Source organism: Lathamus discolor, chromosome 1, assembly GCF_037157495.1.
Source record: "Lathamus discolor isolate bLatDis1 chromosome 1, bLatDis1.hap1, whole genome shotgun sequence".
NCBI classification, from domain to species: Eukaryota; Metazoa; Chordata; class Aves; order Psittaciformes; family Psittacidae; genus Lathamus; species Lathamus discolor.
In genome coordinates, this window is record NC_088884.1 from 74250852 (window position 1) to 74269201 (window position 18350).

General features: G+C 36.1%; 1 protein-coding gene across 3 annotated transcripts in view; it reads left to right on the forward strand.

Moving 5' to 3' along the window:
* Positions 1-18350, forward strand: part of GNPTAB (N-acetylglucosamine-1-phosphate transferase subunits alpha and beta) — a 43471-nt gene that overhangs the window by 18737 nt on the left and 6384 nt on the right. For all 3 annotated transcript variants that reach the window (XM_065680540.1, XM_065680549.1, XM_065680558.1), the window contains 11 exons: positions 2451-2612; positions 4396-4575; positions 5664-5834; positions 7491-7614; positions 8380-8583; positions 9758-10866; positions 11712-11911; positions 12185-12404; positions 13379-13492; positions 15322-15407; positions 17135-17233. In XM_065680540.1, the coding sequence (XP_065536612.1) occupies positions 2451-2612; positions 4396-4575; positions 5664-5834; positions 7491-7614; positions 8380-8583; positions 9758-10866; positions 11712-11911; positions 12185-12404; positions 13379-13492; positions 15322-15407; positions 17135-17233 (2669 nt within the window). The remainder of the gene's footprint in view (positions 1-2450; positions 2613-4395; positions 4576-5663; positions 5835-7490; positions 7615-8379; positions 8584-9757; positions 10867-11711; positions 11912-12184; positions 12405-13378; positions 13493-15321; positions 15408-17134; positions 17234-18350) is intronic.

The following is an 18350-nucleotide window of genomic DNA, read 5'->3' on the forward strand; positions in this document are numbered from 1 at the left end:
GGTTAAAAATTATATTTGGCTGCTTTTTATTTTCCATGCTTTCTTAATGGTGCATTCTTAAGCCACTAGATGGAGGTGTTACTCTGGTTGTGCAGCTCCCTGCTACTAAGCCATATTTCTTTAAAGGCCATAAAAATGTTACGTTATACCTGTATGTGAAGAGCTATTGAATTATTTTCTTTTCACTTTTCCTTTCTCCCCTTATCTAAATTTCTGAAGAAAACTATTATTGTTCAGCCTGGGCCTGTGCCTGCACTGTCTTTTCAGCCTGCTTGTGTTGGAAGCAGAAGGTTGCCTGATCATACTGAAACTTGTGCATCGATCTGCTTTTTTTTATTTTTCTGTTCTATATTCATAATACCTTTGGATATACTGACCTGTTTTGGCTGGATGAAAATATTTTCTAGAAGGTAATAAATATTTCAAGGGAAATTGCATTCTCACTGTGAGGAGGCTAATATCTGTGAGACATTAGAAAATCTGCCATGGAAGAATTCCATTTTGAATATACCAGCAACGAAATGTTTAAAGCAGAGCTTGCAATTCATTAGAATCTAGTTAGTTGTGTCACCAGATAACTTCACTGAAATCTAATTTTATTGATAGCTCTGCTTATGAAAAGGCTTGTTCCTTAAAGAAAGATTTTGGTGGAAAAAACCATAGATAATAAAAAGAATCTATTCAGTGCAGGGGTTATCTTAAGTGCTGAGCAGTGGAGCACATTTGTCCACTACTTTGTGTTTGTGCTTGAACTGTTACATATTTAAAAACCTAGAGCATATATACTTTGTTAGCAGGGAGAAAGGGGAAGCTTTTGCACTAAATTTAGTTAGGAATCTGTAGTACAGGTACCTATTTTGTCAAGTTTTGTGGAAACATGTCAAAGAGAAATTACATGTTCTTAAATACTTTCAAAGCTCTAGAATGGTAGTGTTTTTTATACGTGTGTTTTAAATGATAGATTCTGAGGGACTGTGTGACACTGTTGTATTCCTAAATAAAGCACATACCCGCTGATGGCAGCTTTGCAATCTGTAGCATTCTGATACTGATATTTTTGGAGGTTGCTAGCTGCAGTCCGTAACTATACCTCAGCCATTTAGCTACTGAAGCCATCCTTTCCACACGTAGGTTCAGATGATTCCCTGGAAGGTCTGGGATTTATCAGATTTTTCTAATGGCAGGCCTCATAAGTCAGATTGAAGGATCTCAAATAGCATATGAGTCAAAGCATCAACAGCTTTAAAATGTCACAAGTGGGACAGCTGGTCTTGCTAAGGGAAGGCGTGCTAACTCTGGGACAACTGTTGTTTGAAAATTAGCAGAAAGTGCAGATTTAAAGAAAAAGAAATAAAGAGTATTATGAGATAAACTGATGGTTTTGCTGGTTTTGAACATGACAGTATTCAAATTTCATGAACTTATGAATCGCATTTTAGATCTTATGCAACTGAAAATCTAGTAGACTTGGTTATTTGTCTTTTGTTGCATGAAGGAATAAAAAATAAACATAGCATCTAATAAACACTGATGGTTGACTGCATTTATTCTCAATCTGACTGTTGAATGTATGCGTTTGGAGAATCAAAGTGCAGTCCTGCATTTAGGTTGTTTGTGTCTGCTTACACTACTTGATACAGTAAACACTGTGTTTTACTGGGTTATGCTATATTTCAAGTGAAATGTTTTGGTGCCTTATAATTTGTAAGCTATACTAGCTGTTAAAAGAGGGTATGTAGTGCAAGCCCCGTCTTATCCTGTGCATTATGAAATCTGATACACAGGCTTACTCGTGGCAAGAGATAAAAACAGCAAACAGATCAAACAGTCCACAAGTAAGAAATGACCTTAACAGCATATTGGCAACCATCCTTCAGGACTTGGAGACCCACATGGATTAGTTCTGGAGCCCTTTGTGTCTCGGGTTTCTGAGCTGTAGGTTGATCTCCAAACCATTCTGAAAATTTCATGCTCCTGACAGCAATGATGAATTAGTGGCCTTAATTTTCTGAGAAGAGCATTACTTAAGACTGAAAAAAAGTATGATTCCTTTAGTCATATAATGAAATTGTAATAAAATATGATTTCTGTTATTGGGGGTTGGGGGAATGGCTGGGGACTTCACTACTCACTCCAGAAATATTTAAATATGGACAGATTTACTGTTGCTGGATCATTGTGTAAAAAAAAAAATAATAATTCTTTGGAAAATGGAAATTAAACATCTAGAAATGTTCTGTATCTTTAAATGTTTTTAATTTTCCATTTGACTGCCCCCTTTTGTGTTCTTACAAAACTGTAATTCTTTAAAAACAGTGTTTTCCGGTTGTTCTCATTAGTAACTCTAGTAAGAAAAATATGACTAAAAGATGGAATTGACAAAGACTGCAAAGAGGTAAACAGAGTGCTTCTGTAGTCCGTGCCAGAAATTATTTTCTCTGCTTGTATAGTTGCAGCTCTATTCAGAAGCCAGTGTGGCTCTCTTGCAACTGAATAACCCTAAAGGTTTCCAAGAACTGAGCAAGCAAGCAAAGAAGAACATGACTATAGATGGAAAAGAACTAATGCTTAATCCTGCTTATTTACTGTGGGACCTCAGCTCTGTCAGCCAGGTAGGTAAATTCTGTTACAGCATGTGAAGGTGTTATTTAAAAACTGCAAGTAGAGGCTAACTAGTCAATGACAAGGGACATGGGATTTCTTCCAGAAGCTTGGAAGTTTTAAGAATCCAGTATTTATTATGTTGTAAGAAAACTTTACAAGAACGCTTCAAATTCTGAAATCAAGGAAGGAGGAGGATTGAACAGGGTGATGTTTAATTGAAATTTTCATGTTCTCCACTAACTGAAAAATTTTGCCCTTTGCTCTAATAAAGTTACGTGCTGTCAAGTCCTGAAAAGCTTAACTGATAGTGACTGGCAGATAAGTATTCTTCGGGGGGAGGGGAGGCTTTATTAAAAAACATGGTATCTCCTTCCTGATACGTTTCTTAAGCTTTCTATTTTTTTAATTTTTTTTTGCTTTGCAGCATAGTATGTGCTAAGTAAATGCTAATTTCTTCTCTTACAAAAATTTTGAAGACCTAGAATGCAGATGTTTGTAATGAAAGGTTTACTTTGCATACGTTTGACACAAGCAAGGATTTTTAGTTTAGCAACAGGAAAGAAAATAACAAGGTGTCTGTTTGAAGATAAGATCTTGTAAAATCTGTTTGTTTTTCTCTCCTCCTCCTAGAATATTAAATTCATAGTAAATGTCAAGTGGCATGAGTAAACTAAATGTGCCTTCTCCAGTAAAACCTTCAGTCTGTCTTTGTATCCTGTGAACCTGACTTTTGCAGAGCTTTCCTTCTTAATACAAACCCTGAACTCAAACTTTATACTTCTCCATGTTGAAATTATGCATTATTTTGTAAATGGGTACTTAGCCAATGGACGCTGGTGTTGCTGAGATGTTTTCAGTTATGATTTTTGAGAACACGTAAGCTGTGTTACTGTACATACTAGAAAGGAGAAGACTTATTTACAGTGTGTAGAATCTGCAGTGAAAATGGTAATTGTTAAATGTTCAAATTTTTCTTGAGTTTCCTGTTTCAGTTGGTCATACTTCTGTTAGAAATGTTCTTTTTAGGCAGCCTTAATTGTTTTTAGAAGAGGCCATTAAGTTCTCATAAATGGGAGAAGAAACAGATGATACAGTGTCATGTAACCTAATTTTGTTATTTACCGGATGAGTTTCTAATTAAACATTTTCTTTTTAATAAAAACACATGGAAACATTTAGTTATTTCATAGTGACTGTTAGGCTAAGTTTTGTTAATTTTCTCCTGCTTAAAGTCTTTAAAATAAGAGTGGGGGATGATTGAAGAGCTGCTACATCTTGACACTTTCACTGTATCTATATTAGGTGACATTTATATATGGCTTATGATGCTATGTTCTTGGAAGGCTTCAGCCTCTTAAAACTGGATTTCTGAAAGGTGATGTTACTGATTCAAAATGCATCTTGGCTTTTGGTTAAGGTCAGGAAATAGAGACTAATAATCTCGGGAAAGAAATAAAACAGGAGGGTGTGGGATTTTTCCTGGGGTTCTTTCTTCGAGACCAGGGATCACACAAGACACTGTCATCTTACAGTGTAGTCAGCAGATATCCTAATGACACTAGGTGGCCAGTCATTGATGTCAGAAGATTGTGTTGTTTGCCTTGGTAATTTGGAAGAATATGATCCTTTAAAAGAATAATGGCATTTGGTCAATGTACTTTGTACTTTCAAATGTCTTAAGTTCTCAGATGCTTATGCCCCCATATGTCAAAGCACACTGTTGTTACCTAGCTGGATCAGAGCTTGAATATTCTATTTAAAAATCTAAGAAAGGATTTTCTCTTTTTATAGTCTAAACAGGATGAAGATGTTTCTGCCAGCCGTTTTGAAGATAATGAAGAGCTGAGATACTCCTTACGATCAATAGAGAGGCATGCCCCTTGGGTGCGACGTATTTTCATTGTCACTAATGGGCAGATTCCTTCCTGGCTTAACCTGGATAATCCTCGAATAACCATAGTGACACACCAGGTAAAACCCAAACAACAACAACAAAAAAACCACAACCCACAAACAAAAAACCCCACCAAAACCCTCAACAAAAAAACCAGCATAAAAGTGCCACTAGTAAAGATTCCGTGATTGCTTTGGAATGCAGTTATCCTCTTTCAGCCAAGGATTGCATTTATTTGGAAGAAGTGACCATTACTTCCCCATTTCATCCATATTTTCTTAAACTCCAGTATGTCTTTGTGTTTTGGCTAAGCAGATAACTGAATATATATCAAGTCTTTGTTTAGTCCACTTTTCCAAATACTGAGACTTTAGCTAATGTACACCCATGTCTAATTTCCTTATAAAGTCTGTTTCTGAAAACACTCAAGAGAAGAAGACATAATCTGAATCCATAAACATTCTCTCAGTACCAGTAATAACCTAGTAAGCTTGCGCTGAGACAGGATGAATTGCAATTAATAGGGCTAAGACGATGGCTGCAAAAAAGTAGCTACGTATCCTAAAAATCTTATTTAAAAAGAGAAAGAGAATCCTTTGTGCTTTCTGAGTAGGTGAAACAAAAATAATAGCTTCTTACTACAATTTGAGAGTAATTTTGGTATCTGGATATGGATAGGAGCACTGAGCAACCTAAGGGGTAACAAGATACTGATTCAACTTCTGTTGCTGTCTGCTTCTGAAGTTACTCAAAAGAGATGAAAGAATCCTGACATGCTGAATGCTGGAACACATTCAACTTGCTTGAAATTTTGTGCAGGCTGTACCATATGAGAATTATAAATATGTGTACACTGGGCTGAGCCAGTACATGGTGGAAGAGGAGTTTGTTTTTTTGCATTGAACCAGGTGCAGTTTCTTAGTTAAGCAGCAGACCTGAAAATGGTTTTGTGTGGGGAAAATGAATAGCAAAGTTTTACTTTTTGCTAAAATATTCTCACTTTTCTTTCTGTCCTTCATATCTTTTCTTGTCTAAGAAATTTTTATCATTTTTTTAGTAGGGAAGTGTCATGTATCTGATGTGCCTGGCCTTTTATGGTTTGGGCTTTTTCATATATTTTTCCCTTCTGAAACTGCTTTGTGTTGTTGGGGCTTCTTTGTTTTAGGAAATCTTTCAGAATGTGAGTCACTTGCCTACCTTCAGTTCACCAGCTATTGAAAGTCACATTCATCGTATCAGTGGCCTCTCTCAGAAGTTTATTTATCTCAATGATGATGTTATGTTTGGGAAAGATGTTTGGCCTGATGATTTTTACAGTCACTCTAAAGGTCAGAAGGTAAGCCATTATCAAAGGATTTTTTATTTCCCCAGAAGCAGATGTACAATTTTTCTATGGCAATGTAATATAATGCAAATCAAGGAAATCAAAGAAATGCTACTTTGAAAGGGAGATCAAATATAAGATTTCCCTTTCTTTCCCCCCTTCTCCTTTTACCTCTAAAGATTTGTTGTTCTTAACTAGACAATTGTTAGCAAAAACGCAGGGTGGGGAGGCTCTGTCTCTTTCTGTATGTGTGGGTTGAAGAATCACTTTTTTTCCATATACGCTCACAGGTTTCTGTTGGTATAATGGTTTCTCTGTCAGGCTTCATGCTTTAGTTTCAGTGGTGTTCTCTAATTCTGCCACTTTCTGTTGAAGCACTGTGGTGTTTGGCAGCTGTCAGTCTTCCCTCCCTTGTAAATTCTTTTAGTGGGAAATACTCAAAGCAAAACAGAATCAGTTCTTCTGTGGGAACACAGAGGACAGATGGCATTCAGACTTGTCTAATATTTAAATTTACCATTAATTACCTCTGTTCCAGACACCCAAATATCTTTGCCCAATCTAAATATAATAATATACATAGCTATTTACTAAAAGATATATTGTTGCATGTTCATGAACATCAAGTAACTTAGTTTTCCAACAGACGCTTTATCAAAAACTGGAGTTCAGCTGAGGAAACATTAATAATAGTTGTGCATAAAGACTCTGGTTGCTAGCAGAATTTTCATCCATGAACTTGATCTACAAGAGTGACATGGATCAAAAAATCAGATTTATATTTATTATTTGTATTAAAGCAATAAGTACACAAGATGCTAGAGACCATGGAATTAACTCATGCAGTAGACACTTGTGCACACACACAGAAAGGCTGTACGAAATTAGTTTAAGCTACCCTAAAATTACTGTTTCAGTAGTTGAGGACATTATGAGGATTTTGATAATTTTAAATCCTTCTGTGTGCATATAATTGCAAAATCATATTGTTACTGCATTTTTGTTGTTCTTCAGTTATTCCTCTGAGTTATGATAAAGTCAGCTTAGATGCAGTGTTGTTTGTGATAACCTGATCAGCAAGTGTTTCAGTAGGAAACGTGCTGCTAAAATCTTGGAACAATAAGGCCTGAAGGAAAGCATGTGTGGTTTCTAATGCCTCCCCAGTTGAAAATACACCCCCACGCTTTTTTTTTTTTATCTTGACTAATTCTTAGAATTATTTAAGTCATAGAGGGCCAGATGCTTCAGGGATTATGTTCAACATGTGCTGCTAATCTCATGACTGGTTTGTAATGAAGAAACATTTTGAGTCAGGAGAACAAGTGGACTGCAAAGCTATTTCAGAGTTTAAGTTCACCCTTCTTACCTGACAAAAGATAAAATATTATTTTCACTGGAATACGTTTGTGGAAGTACATCTGGGAAGTCCTGCTTTCTGTTTCTGGCCATCGCTGCCTTGCTGTATGGCCTTGGGAATTTTTCAGTTTTTCCTTGTGCTTGAAAGAGAGAACATTTATTGCACAGGTGATAGTGTTTAAATGCTATTTGTAAAGCTTTGTGAATACTTAAGGCACTGGCAGGAGTTATTTTAAGCATCTGTATTCCAAGAAACAAGCTCAGCTGACTTCTATTTGCCAATCCCCGTCTCAGACTGTAATGTTGTTCCAGGTTTACTTGACTTGGCCTGTGCCAAACTGTGCTGAGGGATGTCCTGGCTCATGGATTAAAGATGGTTACTGTGATAAAGCCTGTAATAACTCAGCATGTGATTGGGATGGAGGTGATTGCATTGGTAAGGCGGTAATGTTAAATTTAGAAAAGTGAACTGTTTGTTTTTTCTTACATAAATAATTCTGTAATTTGTCATTCTGTAACTGCAAATTTGCTTCCCTTAATAGTAATAATAAAGTTGGCTTACAGATGAAACCGTTGTTTCTTGCAAGCTACAAATGTCTATGGAAAACGACAGCAAATAGTAGGGCATATAAAATCTTTCCTTGGTTACCAAGTTTGACTACCTGAGAAAAAAGATTTTTAAATTAAAAATAAAAAAAGTATAATATATATATATGTATATACACACAATATTATGTAGTATTTGAACTCAGAATCCAAATAGTAACAGGTCCGTGAAGCTGCGCTATTAGTTTCTAGATCAGATTTTCAGGACTGCGAGGTAGGAAAATGAAGTGGTACTTATGGAGTGAGAAAATGATACCTCTGTTGGGGGCTGTAAGGTCAAGACTGCAAACACAAGAAATAATAAATCAGTTTCCTTCCCGCCTCTTTGAAGTTAAGAGAAAATATGTTGAAGATTTTCTTGCAATTTTAAGTTGGTTCCTAAACTTCTACAGTGAGATGGTGCTTACTATAGATTCTATGGTAACTGAGAGAGGTCTAGTTAGCATTTGCCCCATTTTAATTTCCCTGGTGATAAATAAGATTGTTGACTTCAGTCTAGCTTTAACATTGGCTTAAAATGTGCCTTTCTTCAGGAATAAAGATCTCAAATGACTGGGCTTCTCTTTTTTTTTTTTTCTTTCTTCTTTCCCTGTAGGTAACAGTGGTGGTAGTCGCTATGTTGCTGGTGCAGGTGCAGTTGGAGGTATCGGGAATGGACCACCGTGGCAGTTTGGTGCAGGCATAAGTGGTGTTTCATACTGTAACCAGGGCTGTGCTAATTCCTGGCTAGCAGACAAGTTCTGTGATCAGGCCTGCAATGTCCTCTCCTGTGGATTTGATGCTGGTGACTGTGGCCAGGGTAGGTATTACACATTTCTGATGAACTTGCTGTAGGGATTCTCTTGAATTGCATGACCTTTTTTGTTCATCATAACTTAGCCCAATCCAAGAGTAATCTCATACAGCATCATGGAAAAAACCTGCTAGCAGCTGAAAAGTCAGATGCTTCTTAAATTCACTAATCCCAAACTGAATCAATATTATATACTGCTTTAGTTAATAAAACAGCTACCAAGCATAGGTAGGGTGTTTGATACTTTATGGAGCAGCAAGCACCAAACTCTTTGCCTTAAGAGTCTTACATTTTAAACAGAGAAATTACATTTCAGCTATGCAAACAGTGTTTACTTGAGTAAGGACAGATGACTTGATGCCTGTAGTGGTTAAGAAGTTAAGAACCTCTTTGCTGACAGTGTGAGTTCTGGCCTCGGCTCTTGCCAAAGACTACTTTCAGTAACCTGTGAAGTTATCTGAAGCTTATTTTGTTACAAAAGTCTGGGAAGAGTGAATGAAGTGATTGAGAATGCTGTCAGGTATAGGTAAGGGAACAGAAATTAAAAAACTTGGCCTTTTTGGAAGACTGGAGGCTCCCTTGCATCTCAGCTCAGGCAAATCAGTTACTGGCAGCTCTGTTGATGGCAGTGAGGTTTTGTTCATGTGAGAGTTACTGATAACCTGTTTTGTGTTATGGGAAGGAGAAGTTCATTTCAACCTGTCTGATTTTGGAAGCCTCGGAGATGCAGTGCAGCAGTGAAATCCAGCTGTTGTAACATTCATCTACTAAAATGTGGCAAAAAACTATGGGCATGTAATCTATGGCAAAAAGTATGGGCATGTTACTTACAACTGATACATAAATTTAAGTGATGTGTGATAATGAGCCACTTAAGCTCTTCAGGTGGAGACTGAAAGAGGGATAAATTATACTGGCTTTTAGAATTATCGCTGGAATGTCTGGCAGCTTTATATATTCAAGTATGTTCTAGTCAGTCATTATTAAAGCTAGGTGAGCAAGAAAATGGAGGCTACAGCAAGTGTTCTTTCACAAAGCTGTCTCCCTCCTAATGTAGTGAATCTAGCTGGGATATTACACTTAAAAAAAAAAAAACAAAACAAAAAACAACAACCCAAAAGACTGAAAGCTTATGTCAGAGTGCAAATTGACAGAAATTTGCTTCTTGTTTTTTTCCTAGATCACTTTGAAGAGATGTACAAGGTGACGCTTCAGCTTAATCAGACCTACTATGTTATTCCCAAAGGTGAATGTCTGCCCTACTTCAGCTTCAGTGAAATAGCCAAGAAAGGAATTGAGGGTTCGTATAGTGATAATCCAATTATCCGACATGCTTCAGTTGCTAACAAATGGAAGACTATCCACCTCATAATGCATAGTGGCATGAATACAACTGTGATCTATTTTAACCTTACATTTCTAAATAAAAATGATGAAGAATTTAAAATGCAGGTAGCTATTGAAGCTGATACTAGAGAGGAACCAAAACCAAACACAACTTCCACACAAAAATTGAACTCTGATTTTAAAACTGTAACTTCAATACCAGAAGCTGAAATGATATTTGAAGATATTCCGGAAGAAAAACGCTTTCCAAGAGTGAGGAGACGTCGAAATGGCACAAAAGAGGCTCTACATGAAGAGGTGCTAATACCATCAGTAAACATGTCTCTCCTTCCTGAAGATGTTCAACTAGCATTGCAGAAACTGGACTTAAAACTATTAAATGGTGATATCACTCAGAAAGGATTTAACCTATCCAAGGCTGCTCTCCTGAGACCTTTCCAGTTCTTAACTACAGTAAAGAGTAGCATAGACCTGGAAAAGAAGGTAGTGCGTAATCGTTCAGAAGATCAGAAGAACTATGCCAGCTGGCAGAAGCCTTCTAAAGATGTAAACAATAGTAAAATAAAAACAATAAAAGCAAATGAAGAAGTTCCTTCAAGACTTAAAGGAACAAAAGGAACTGTTGTAACAGTGAACACAAACCAACCTATATATAAAGTAAAGCCTAAATCCACACTTCTCTCCCAGGCCATGGGAAATAAAAGTGAAACTCGAGAAAAAGTACTGAATGCGCTCATATTAAGGGAAACCCAGAAATCAAAACATACTGTGAATTTAGATACTAGAGAAGAAGCACAAGGAATGGAAGGAGGAAAAGGGCATGTACAGGTAGATACAGATGTAAAAGAGAGGCCAGTGGGAAGAAAATTACAGTCCTATGCTGGAAGTTACCAAGGCTTTTTGCCATGGGAGAAAAAGAAGTACTTCCAGGACCTGCTAGATGTGAGTATCTTAATGTCATTGCTTATTGGAATCCTTGCATCTTTCTGCATTTAGTGGAATACTTCCACTGTGATCTATACATTTGGAATATGCCTTGCCTTTGAGGCAATTATAAGGTGGTTTTTTTCAAAGCTCCTTTTGATTTTTTTCATGTAAAATCTATTTTGTTTATGATCTGGGCCTCTCTTAGCTAGGTGAATAGCTTTCTGTTCCCTTTCTACTGCCTTTTTTTTGTCGTTGTTGTCATATTCTCTTTTTATTCATTATATGTTGGCAGAGTGCTATTGTTCAGATGTATATAGCACTACAACTGAAACCTGAAATTTTGTTTTGAATGCACTTATGCAAAGATGGATCCAGTTTATTAAAAAAAAAAAAAAGAAACGTGTGTAATGGTCATTACTTGAGTTCTGAAATTTAAATTGCAAGTCTGCCAACAAAACTGAATATCCAGACTGTGTCAAGAAAAAATGTAGGAAGCTTCCTCTGCTTCCAGCTAAAGCATTTAGGCAGTTTTGAAAACCTCTGGAACAGAAGATAGATACTGTGCTTCATCTGGTAGCAGCTGCTTTGCACTACACCAAATAGTAAAGGGGCAGTGTTTTTAAGAGTAACTTTTTCTGTTCATCTGAGATTGGATTTTGCATTAGGAATCTTCATATTCATAGGATGTCAGTTATTCCAATATGGATGAATAATTTAAAAAGGTGGTATTACAAGTAAATCTGATAGCAAACAGGGGCTTTAGAGTTAGGACCTGGCTGACATGTCATTTTTTCTGTCTGCTTAATGTTTTTGTTCTTTTAGGTAATGTAACTTTGATTTCTACTTGTCCTGCTGTTTAGGAAGAAGAGTCATTACTCAAACAAATGTCATATTTTACTGATGGCAAATATTTTGGAAGGCAGTTGAAAGATACGTTTGCTGATTCCCTTCGATATGTAAATAAGCTTTTAAACAGCAAATTTGGATTTACATCTCGAAAAGTCCCTGCTCATATGCCTCATATGATTGACCGCACTGTTATGCAAGAGCTACAGGATATGTGAGTATGTCTGTGTTTGTAATAATGTAAAACTCTAGGTAATTCCACCTTTCAGTTGATGCTTTGCTGTAGCCATTTCCAATGTATTGATGGCTACTCATTAAAATTGTATTTCGCAAAAGGAAATAGGGAATTTATTACAACATGATAGTTGTGCTAACATAAAGAGACTTTTGAGGACCTTTTAAAATTCCAGTTGAGAATGTATTTTTAGGTAAGGAATGTTTTGCTTTCAGAAACTGGAGTACTAAATTAGTTTATATTCTTACATAGGTTTCCTGAAGAGTTTGACAAGACATCATTTCACAAAGTGCGGCACTCGGAAGATATGCAGTTTGCTTTTTCATATTTCTATTATCTTATGAGTGCAGTTCAGCCGCTGAACATTTCTCAGATCTTCGATGAGGTTGATACAGACCAGTCAGGCATTTTGTCTGACAGAGAGATTCGCACATTGGCCACGAGAATCCATGAATTACCATTAAGTTTGCAGGTACTCTTTCCTTACCAGTAACTTGAGTAACTTCAGTTTTACAGTCCACACCTATTAAAATGAGTCAAACCTTTATTTATCCTTGCTTATATTTTCTGTAACGTTTGGCAATTCTTATATTTTAGCTGGATATAATAAAAATGTTCTACTTTAACGTTGTTCTATGAAGTCAACAGTTAAATTGAGTTCTAGCAGCATCAGAAAAATGGATCACTGATGTCAGAGTTCAAGAAAGCAGATGGTGCGAGTTTGTCAGGAAAGCTGTTCACTGGTAAAAGTCAATGTGAAGAGTGGGATCCTGCTGTGCTTACTCTTGCTCTTGCCGTAGTAAACCAGTTCTTGCCCTGAGGAACTTGTGGCCTAAAGAAAGAACTGATAAAAATGGTAGCAAAGAAGTCATACGAGTAAATACTATGACCATATACAAAGACTCACACTTTGAGGACAGTCGGTGGAGAATGAAATGTACTATTTCTGCTTTACAGAGAGGAATTAGCACAAAACAAATAATTTGTTCTTGAAACACCACAAAAATCATTGGTATAGCTAGAACACAGCCTTGCTTTAGTGTGTTCCTGGCCTTGGTCAGAAAATCATCTTCCTGTCCTTTCAATTCACTTTTCTGTTTGTTTGCTCAATTTGGGATTTAATATGCGATTGCTGGTTTGGGAATTCTGTACTGTCCTGACATCACCAGTAAAAGGGTGTTTTTCATTTAAAAAATGAAAATTACATTGTCATGCTTTATCTGGTCTCAGTTCAGGTATGCGTTTCCTGTTTAGATGTATGGGGAGTCACACTGACATAAGCAGTTATTGAATTGGGTGCTATTGAATATTAAGTCTTCAGTTTCTGACAGTAGCATGAAAATTTGTTTTGTAGATACCATATGCCTGTGCACCCTAGATTTTTAGAACTATGTCAGTGAGAAAACAGGGTTCTTGTTTTTTTTAACCTTCTTTTCTTTCTGTTAGGATTTGACTGGTCTAGAACAAATGCTAATAAATTGTTCTAAAGCTCTGCCTGCCAACATCACTCAGATACATATTATTCCACCAACTCAGGAAGCATACTATGATCCCAATCTGGTAAGAAACATTGGTCTCAAAAGACACTTGGTTTCTTTTCTGAGTGTGTGTTGACTGTGCTGGTTTGTTTTTGTGTTTACAAAATTTTCTACTTGTATGTACATGATTTAAGTGTTAGAAAATAAAAATTTTACAAGCTACTTCCTAACTTAAAAAGACATTCATTTGCTTCAGAAACACAGAAAAATGAGCTTTAGAATATTATTTTATATGGGATTCAAAAAGTCATCATTGTTAGGAAAATCCACTGTTGTGAACAAAAAAGACAGTAAGCCTTCTGACTAGAACTTTCTGATAAGTCTTTATGTGAATTATAACCCCTGTTTTTAAAAACAAAAGAAAATCCAAAAAGCCACTAAACCATTAGATGGATGGACTCTTAGAGGTTGCTTCCAATCTAAACCATTCTGTGAAAAATGAGGTCTTAAAACCAGATGTTCCTTAAGATGTAAGTCCTTATTTTCATTTTAGTGGTTAAGTTCTCATTAAAACCTGATGGAATGTAGGAATCTAGCATCTTCAAATCTGATATGAATAACTAAATTTTTCTTACAATGAGAATTTAATTCCTGCATCAACCTATGCATTTGAAAAAAATGTGTGTGTGTACTCTGCTAAATTGATGACCCGGTGCCCTCTCACTTCAAACTAATACTGTATCAAGGCAAAAGTCATTTTGGTGAGTACAGATCATTTTGGTGAGTATTAACTTCTGGGTAGTAAAGAGCATTATTGATCTCCAATACATGCAAATTATAATACAGAGATCTACAATGCATGTATAGATAAATGTATATGGACATTGACTGTTTTTTTCTTTTTTTATTTCTTCCCTCTGGACCTCAGTCCTGCCTTGTATTCTTACCAGGTTATGTTACAAGGTTATAAAAAGATTTTCCCTTAAGTCTGAATCCCAGCAGAGTTCTACATAAAGCCATTCTGTTCAGTCACATTTTAAGAAATGGAAGTGTGAATTTGAGAGCCCTGCACAGTCTGAAAATATTACATCCAATATAGCCTGCCTTCATTTTGCCTTTTTATGCCTTTCAATTCAGACTGCAAAGTTCTGTGAAGTAAAAACTTTAAAAAGTAATAATAAAGGACGGCTGCCATGAATGTATTTTAAGGTTGGGTTAAAAATAGTCTCAGTAGTTGGTGACAATGTCAAATTACTTTAATATTTTTGGAGAGTTAGTAAAATATTACTAATCTAAGCAGTAATGCCTAATGTACTAATGATATCTGTCAGGTCAGATAGTCACAAAATAGCATTAGTGCTTAGCACAGAGGCCTAATTTATTTTTATTTCTGTTGTCTGCAACAGCTAAATTTCTTAGAATGAGTCTACTATGGTAGAAATATCCCTTGAGAACAGGGATTTTACTTCCCAGAATAGTTTCATCATAGGCTGTGATAGAAATACAGCCTTGTCTGTATCAGCTGCTCTGCAGAGTTTGCCTGGCCAGTATGACTGGTGGCCTCTGCCAGAGGAATGTCAAAGGCAGCTGTCAAATGAGCTAGAATTTCTGAATATCTTACTGACGATGAAATCTAGAAGTTGCAATATTTTTGCAACAAACAATCTGCATTTTTCATATGATATTTGTATGCATAGGAAATTGTGATATGATGCACATGTATCTTTTTGGTTTGGTTTGGTTTTCCCTTCAACAGTTGATCAAGAAACTATTGCTTTTCATTCCAGGAGAGTAAAGCATATGCAGGCCTTCCTAGGTGTAACAGAACTTTTCTACAAAGTATATCTTTATAACAGACTGTAATTTTCAATAACCTATAATCTAAACAATGGGTTGTTTGGATTTTTTCAGCCTCCAGTAACAAAAAACTTAGTGACCAATTGCAAACCTGTGACTGACAGGATTCGTAAGGCATACAAGGACAAAAACAAATACAGGTGTGTTGTTAACAGTATGTTGTTTCAGTGCTAGATTCTATAAAGCAGTAAGGTATAAATACATACATGTTCAAAGATTGTATGTTAACAAATCTTAGCTCCATTTAATTTAACAGTGAAATTGAAGAAACATACTGATATCTACTAATGTTTCATTTTACAGAATGATGTGATTTTTTTTTTTTTTTCATAATTTCTTATGTAGTTGTCTAAATATTTCCATGCTACTTCTGTCATTGGACCAGATCCTAATTTGTGCTGTACCATAGTCAGCCAGAGTATCTTTAGATGTCTGTATAAATTGACTATATATAGTGAGTGAGGGCATTCAAAGTAGCATGAACTGGAGAAAAGAGTCTGTTCTGTACCTAGAAGTTGTAAATCTGCTTCATCCGTCTTTCTGCTGATGCTTAAAAAGAGGAAAGGAAAAGCACTTTTAACACGAACTACCTTGTAGTTCTCCTGAAAGGAGAAGTGATACAGAGGTAGGGGGACAAGAAAAGGGTTTCCATCCTGTTTTGGAAAGGGCAGGACAAACCATGATCATGATCATGGGTTTGTTTCAATAATTGTATTTACATAGATTTGCCTGAGATCAGGTTCTCTCATATCTTTCTTTTCTGAGACCTGCAAACCAATTGCATGCCACTGAGGCTGTTTGCTGGTATGGAGCTTACCGTCTTGTCTTCTGCCTATCACCTTACCAGCGATCTGAAGCATGCAGTTGGCCCAGGAGGGGCTACAAAGCCAAATAAAGCTGTAGAATGAAAGAAAGTTACAGGTGCTGCTTAGGGCAGCTTTTGGACATTATTATACATTAATTCATAGCACTTCAAGTTGTGCTGTAAGCTTTATAAATAATTCCCTTCCCAGGAGAGTGTAGGTTAAAACTGAAAAGCTGACACAACAAATGAGATTGAAAAATGTTGGAGTGGGGGCAAGAATTTGCTGAACTTAAACTGATTGTTAGTAATGTATTTATATCATTAGGATATATGCTCCTCTTTTGTTCTGTTGAACTCTAATACTAAATTATTAATTTTGTGAGCTTTAGAAATGCAGTAGGTTCTCAGGTGAGACTTCAAAGAACAGGAGGGGTATTTTCTTGTAGCAAGATAAGAAGGGTGAACAATGAGGTACCTCAAGTAAGACTGCTACACTGGGGTCAAATGCTCCTTCAAACTCAAGACATCCTCCAGAGATGATATAATACTTCTGCATTTTATCTACTTGTTTTGTTTGCTATTGATTACATGGGTGAGAGGTTTTCTTTGCATTTAATTTTGTAGTTTTATATACTCTTTGTAATTCTAAGATTTTTCTGGGGTTGGTGACTGGAAAAGAAGAATGTGTTTTCTCATATCTGAAGCGTAATTATAAATTACAACTCTGAATTGTGTTTAAAACACAAAACAAGTAAATAGTATGGTATTATGACTACTCTCAGATCAATTGTTGCTTTTATGCCAAAATTTGTAATTTGTGTACTTGGTATTAGAATTCAGTTCTTTGATTTATGGGTGGCTACTAATAAATCAATAGGAAAGTGGCTCTGTGCAAGAGCATTAGCTGAAAAACATGTAAATACAATGATAGAAAGCAAATGGCAAATTGTATTGAAAGTTGGTCAATCAGATTAGAAATAAGTTATTAAATAGAAGATTAATATTTATTGAGCCTGGCTTTGCGTTGCTTTATTAATATAGAAATATTATTCTAACAATAAGGTTTGAAATCATGGGAGAAGAGGAAATTGCCTTCAAAATGATTCGCACAAATGTGTCTCATGTAGTTGGGCAGCTGGATGACATACGAAAAAATCCCAGGTATCCTGTTTCTTGATTTGTATGAAGTTTTGAGGTGGTTTTAATTTCCTGCTTCAATTGTTTAAACTGTTCGTGTGTTGAAAAAAAAAAAAAAATCATTGCTGTGTATTTCTACGCTCTGTGTTACAGGGTAAGACCAATTTTAATCAAAAGTACTTGTGATGTTTTCCATTTAACTAAAGCTAAGTGACTGCATTCTCTATGGTAGGGCTTATCTCATTAATTTTTATTACATTTTTATATATCTAAACCCTTTGAAAACTTATGGGTAAACATCAGCTATTTTTGAGGCTTTCATTTTTGCCATTCTGGAGGACTTACAGTTTATAGTTAGGCAATTTTGTTTTAAAGAGCATTTTGATTTGCTTTATGTAGCAATTTTAAAATAAAACTTAGGTGTGGATTATTTTGGTCAAAAATCAGCTTTGCTTATCCATCGTGTTTTCATGCTCTATTACAACATGGCAAGATGTCTTAATTTTTTTTTTTTTTTTTGTTTCAAATACTTGGTGAGAAGCAATCCAGAGCTGGGAGGGAGGCCTGTTTTTCCATTCTGCAGTGGTGAAAGGTTTAAATATCCAGATGTGAGAGTAGGCACTGAAGTGCTGAAATTAGGCATCTGAAATGACTGGGCTAAATGGGGAAAATAGATGTCGTAGACTACATTTCACAACAATCACCTTGGAAAGGAAATGATAATGTATTTGAGACTTCAGTCTGAATCTGCTTTGCAGAAGCACTTAACTGTAGTGCTGAGGCCATTGCATAAGACTGGGATTCAACAAGATATGGTGAGATAATTTAATAGCTAACTGACTAATGAGACAGTGCTTCCACTGGTCTCCTTTCCTCCCTTGCTTTTGGTTGCACACTTCTACCTTGCATCTTGCTTCTGTCTTTAGAAAACTAGAGAGTTCTCTGCCAGTTTAATGAGTTTGGTTTCAAGGAGGAGTCTGACAAGCGTCAAAAAACAGCAAGGAGGAAAGTACATAAAGAGCAGTTTTTCACTTGCCTCTTACACTGTACTACTTGCTAGGTCATTCATTCAGAAAGCGGAATGCAAGCTTTGAGACATTATGCAGTTGAGAGTGGTTTGTATCTCTTGCTCCTCCTTACA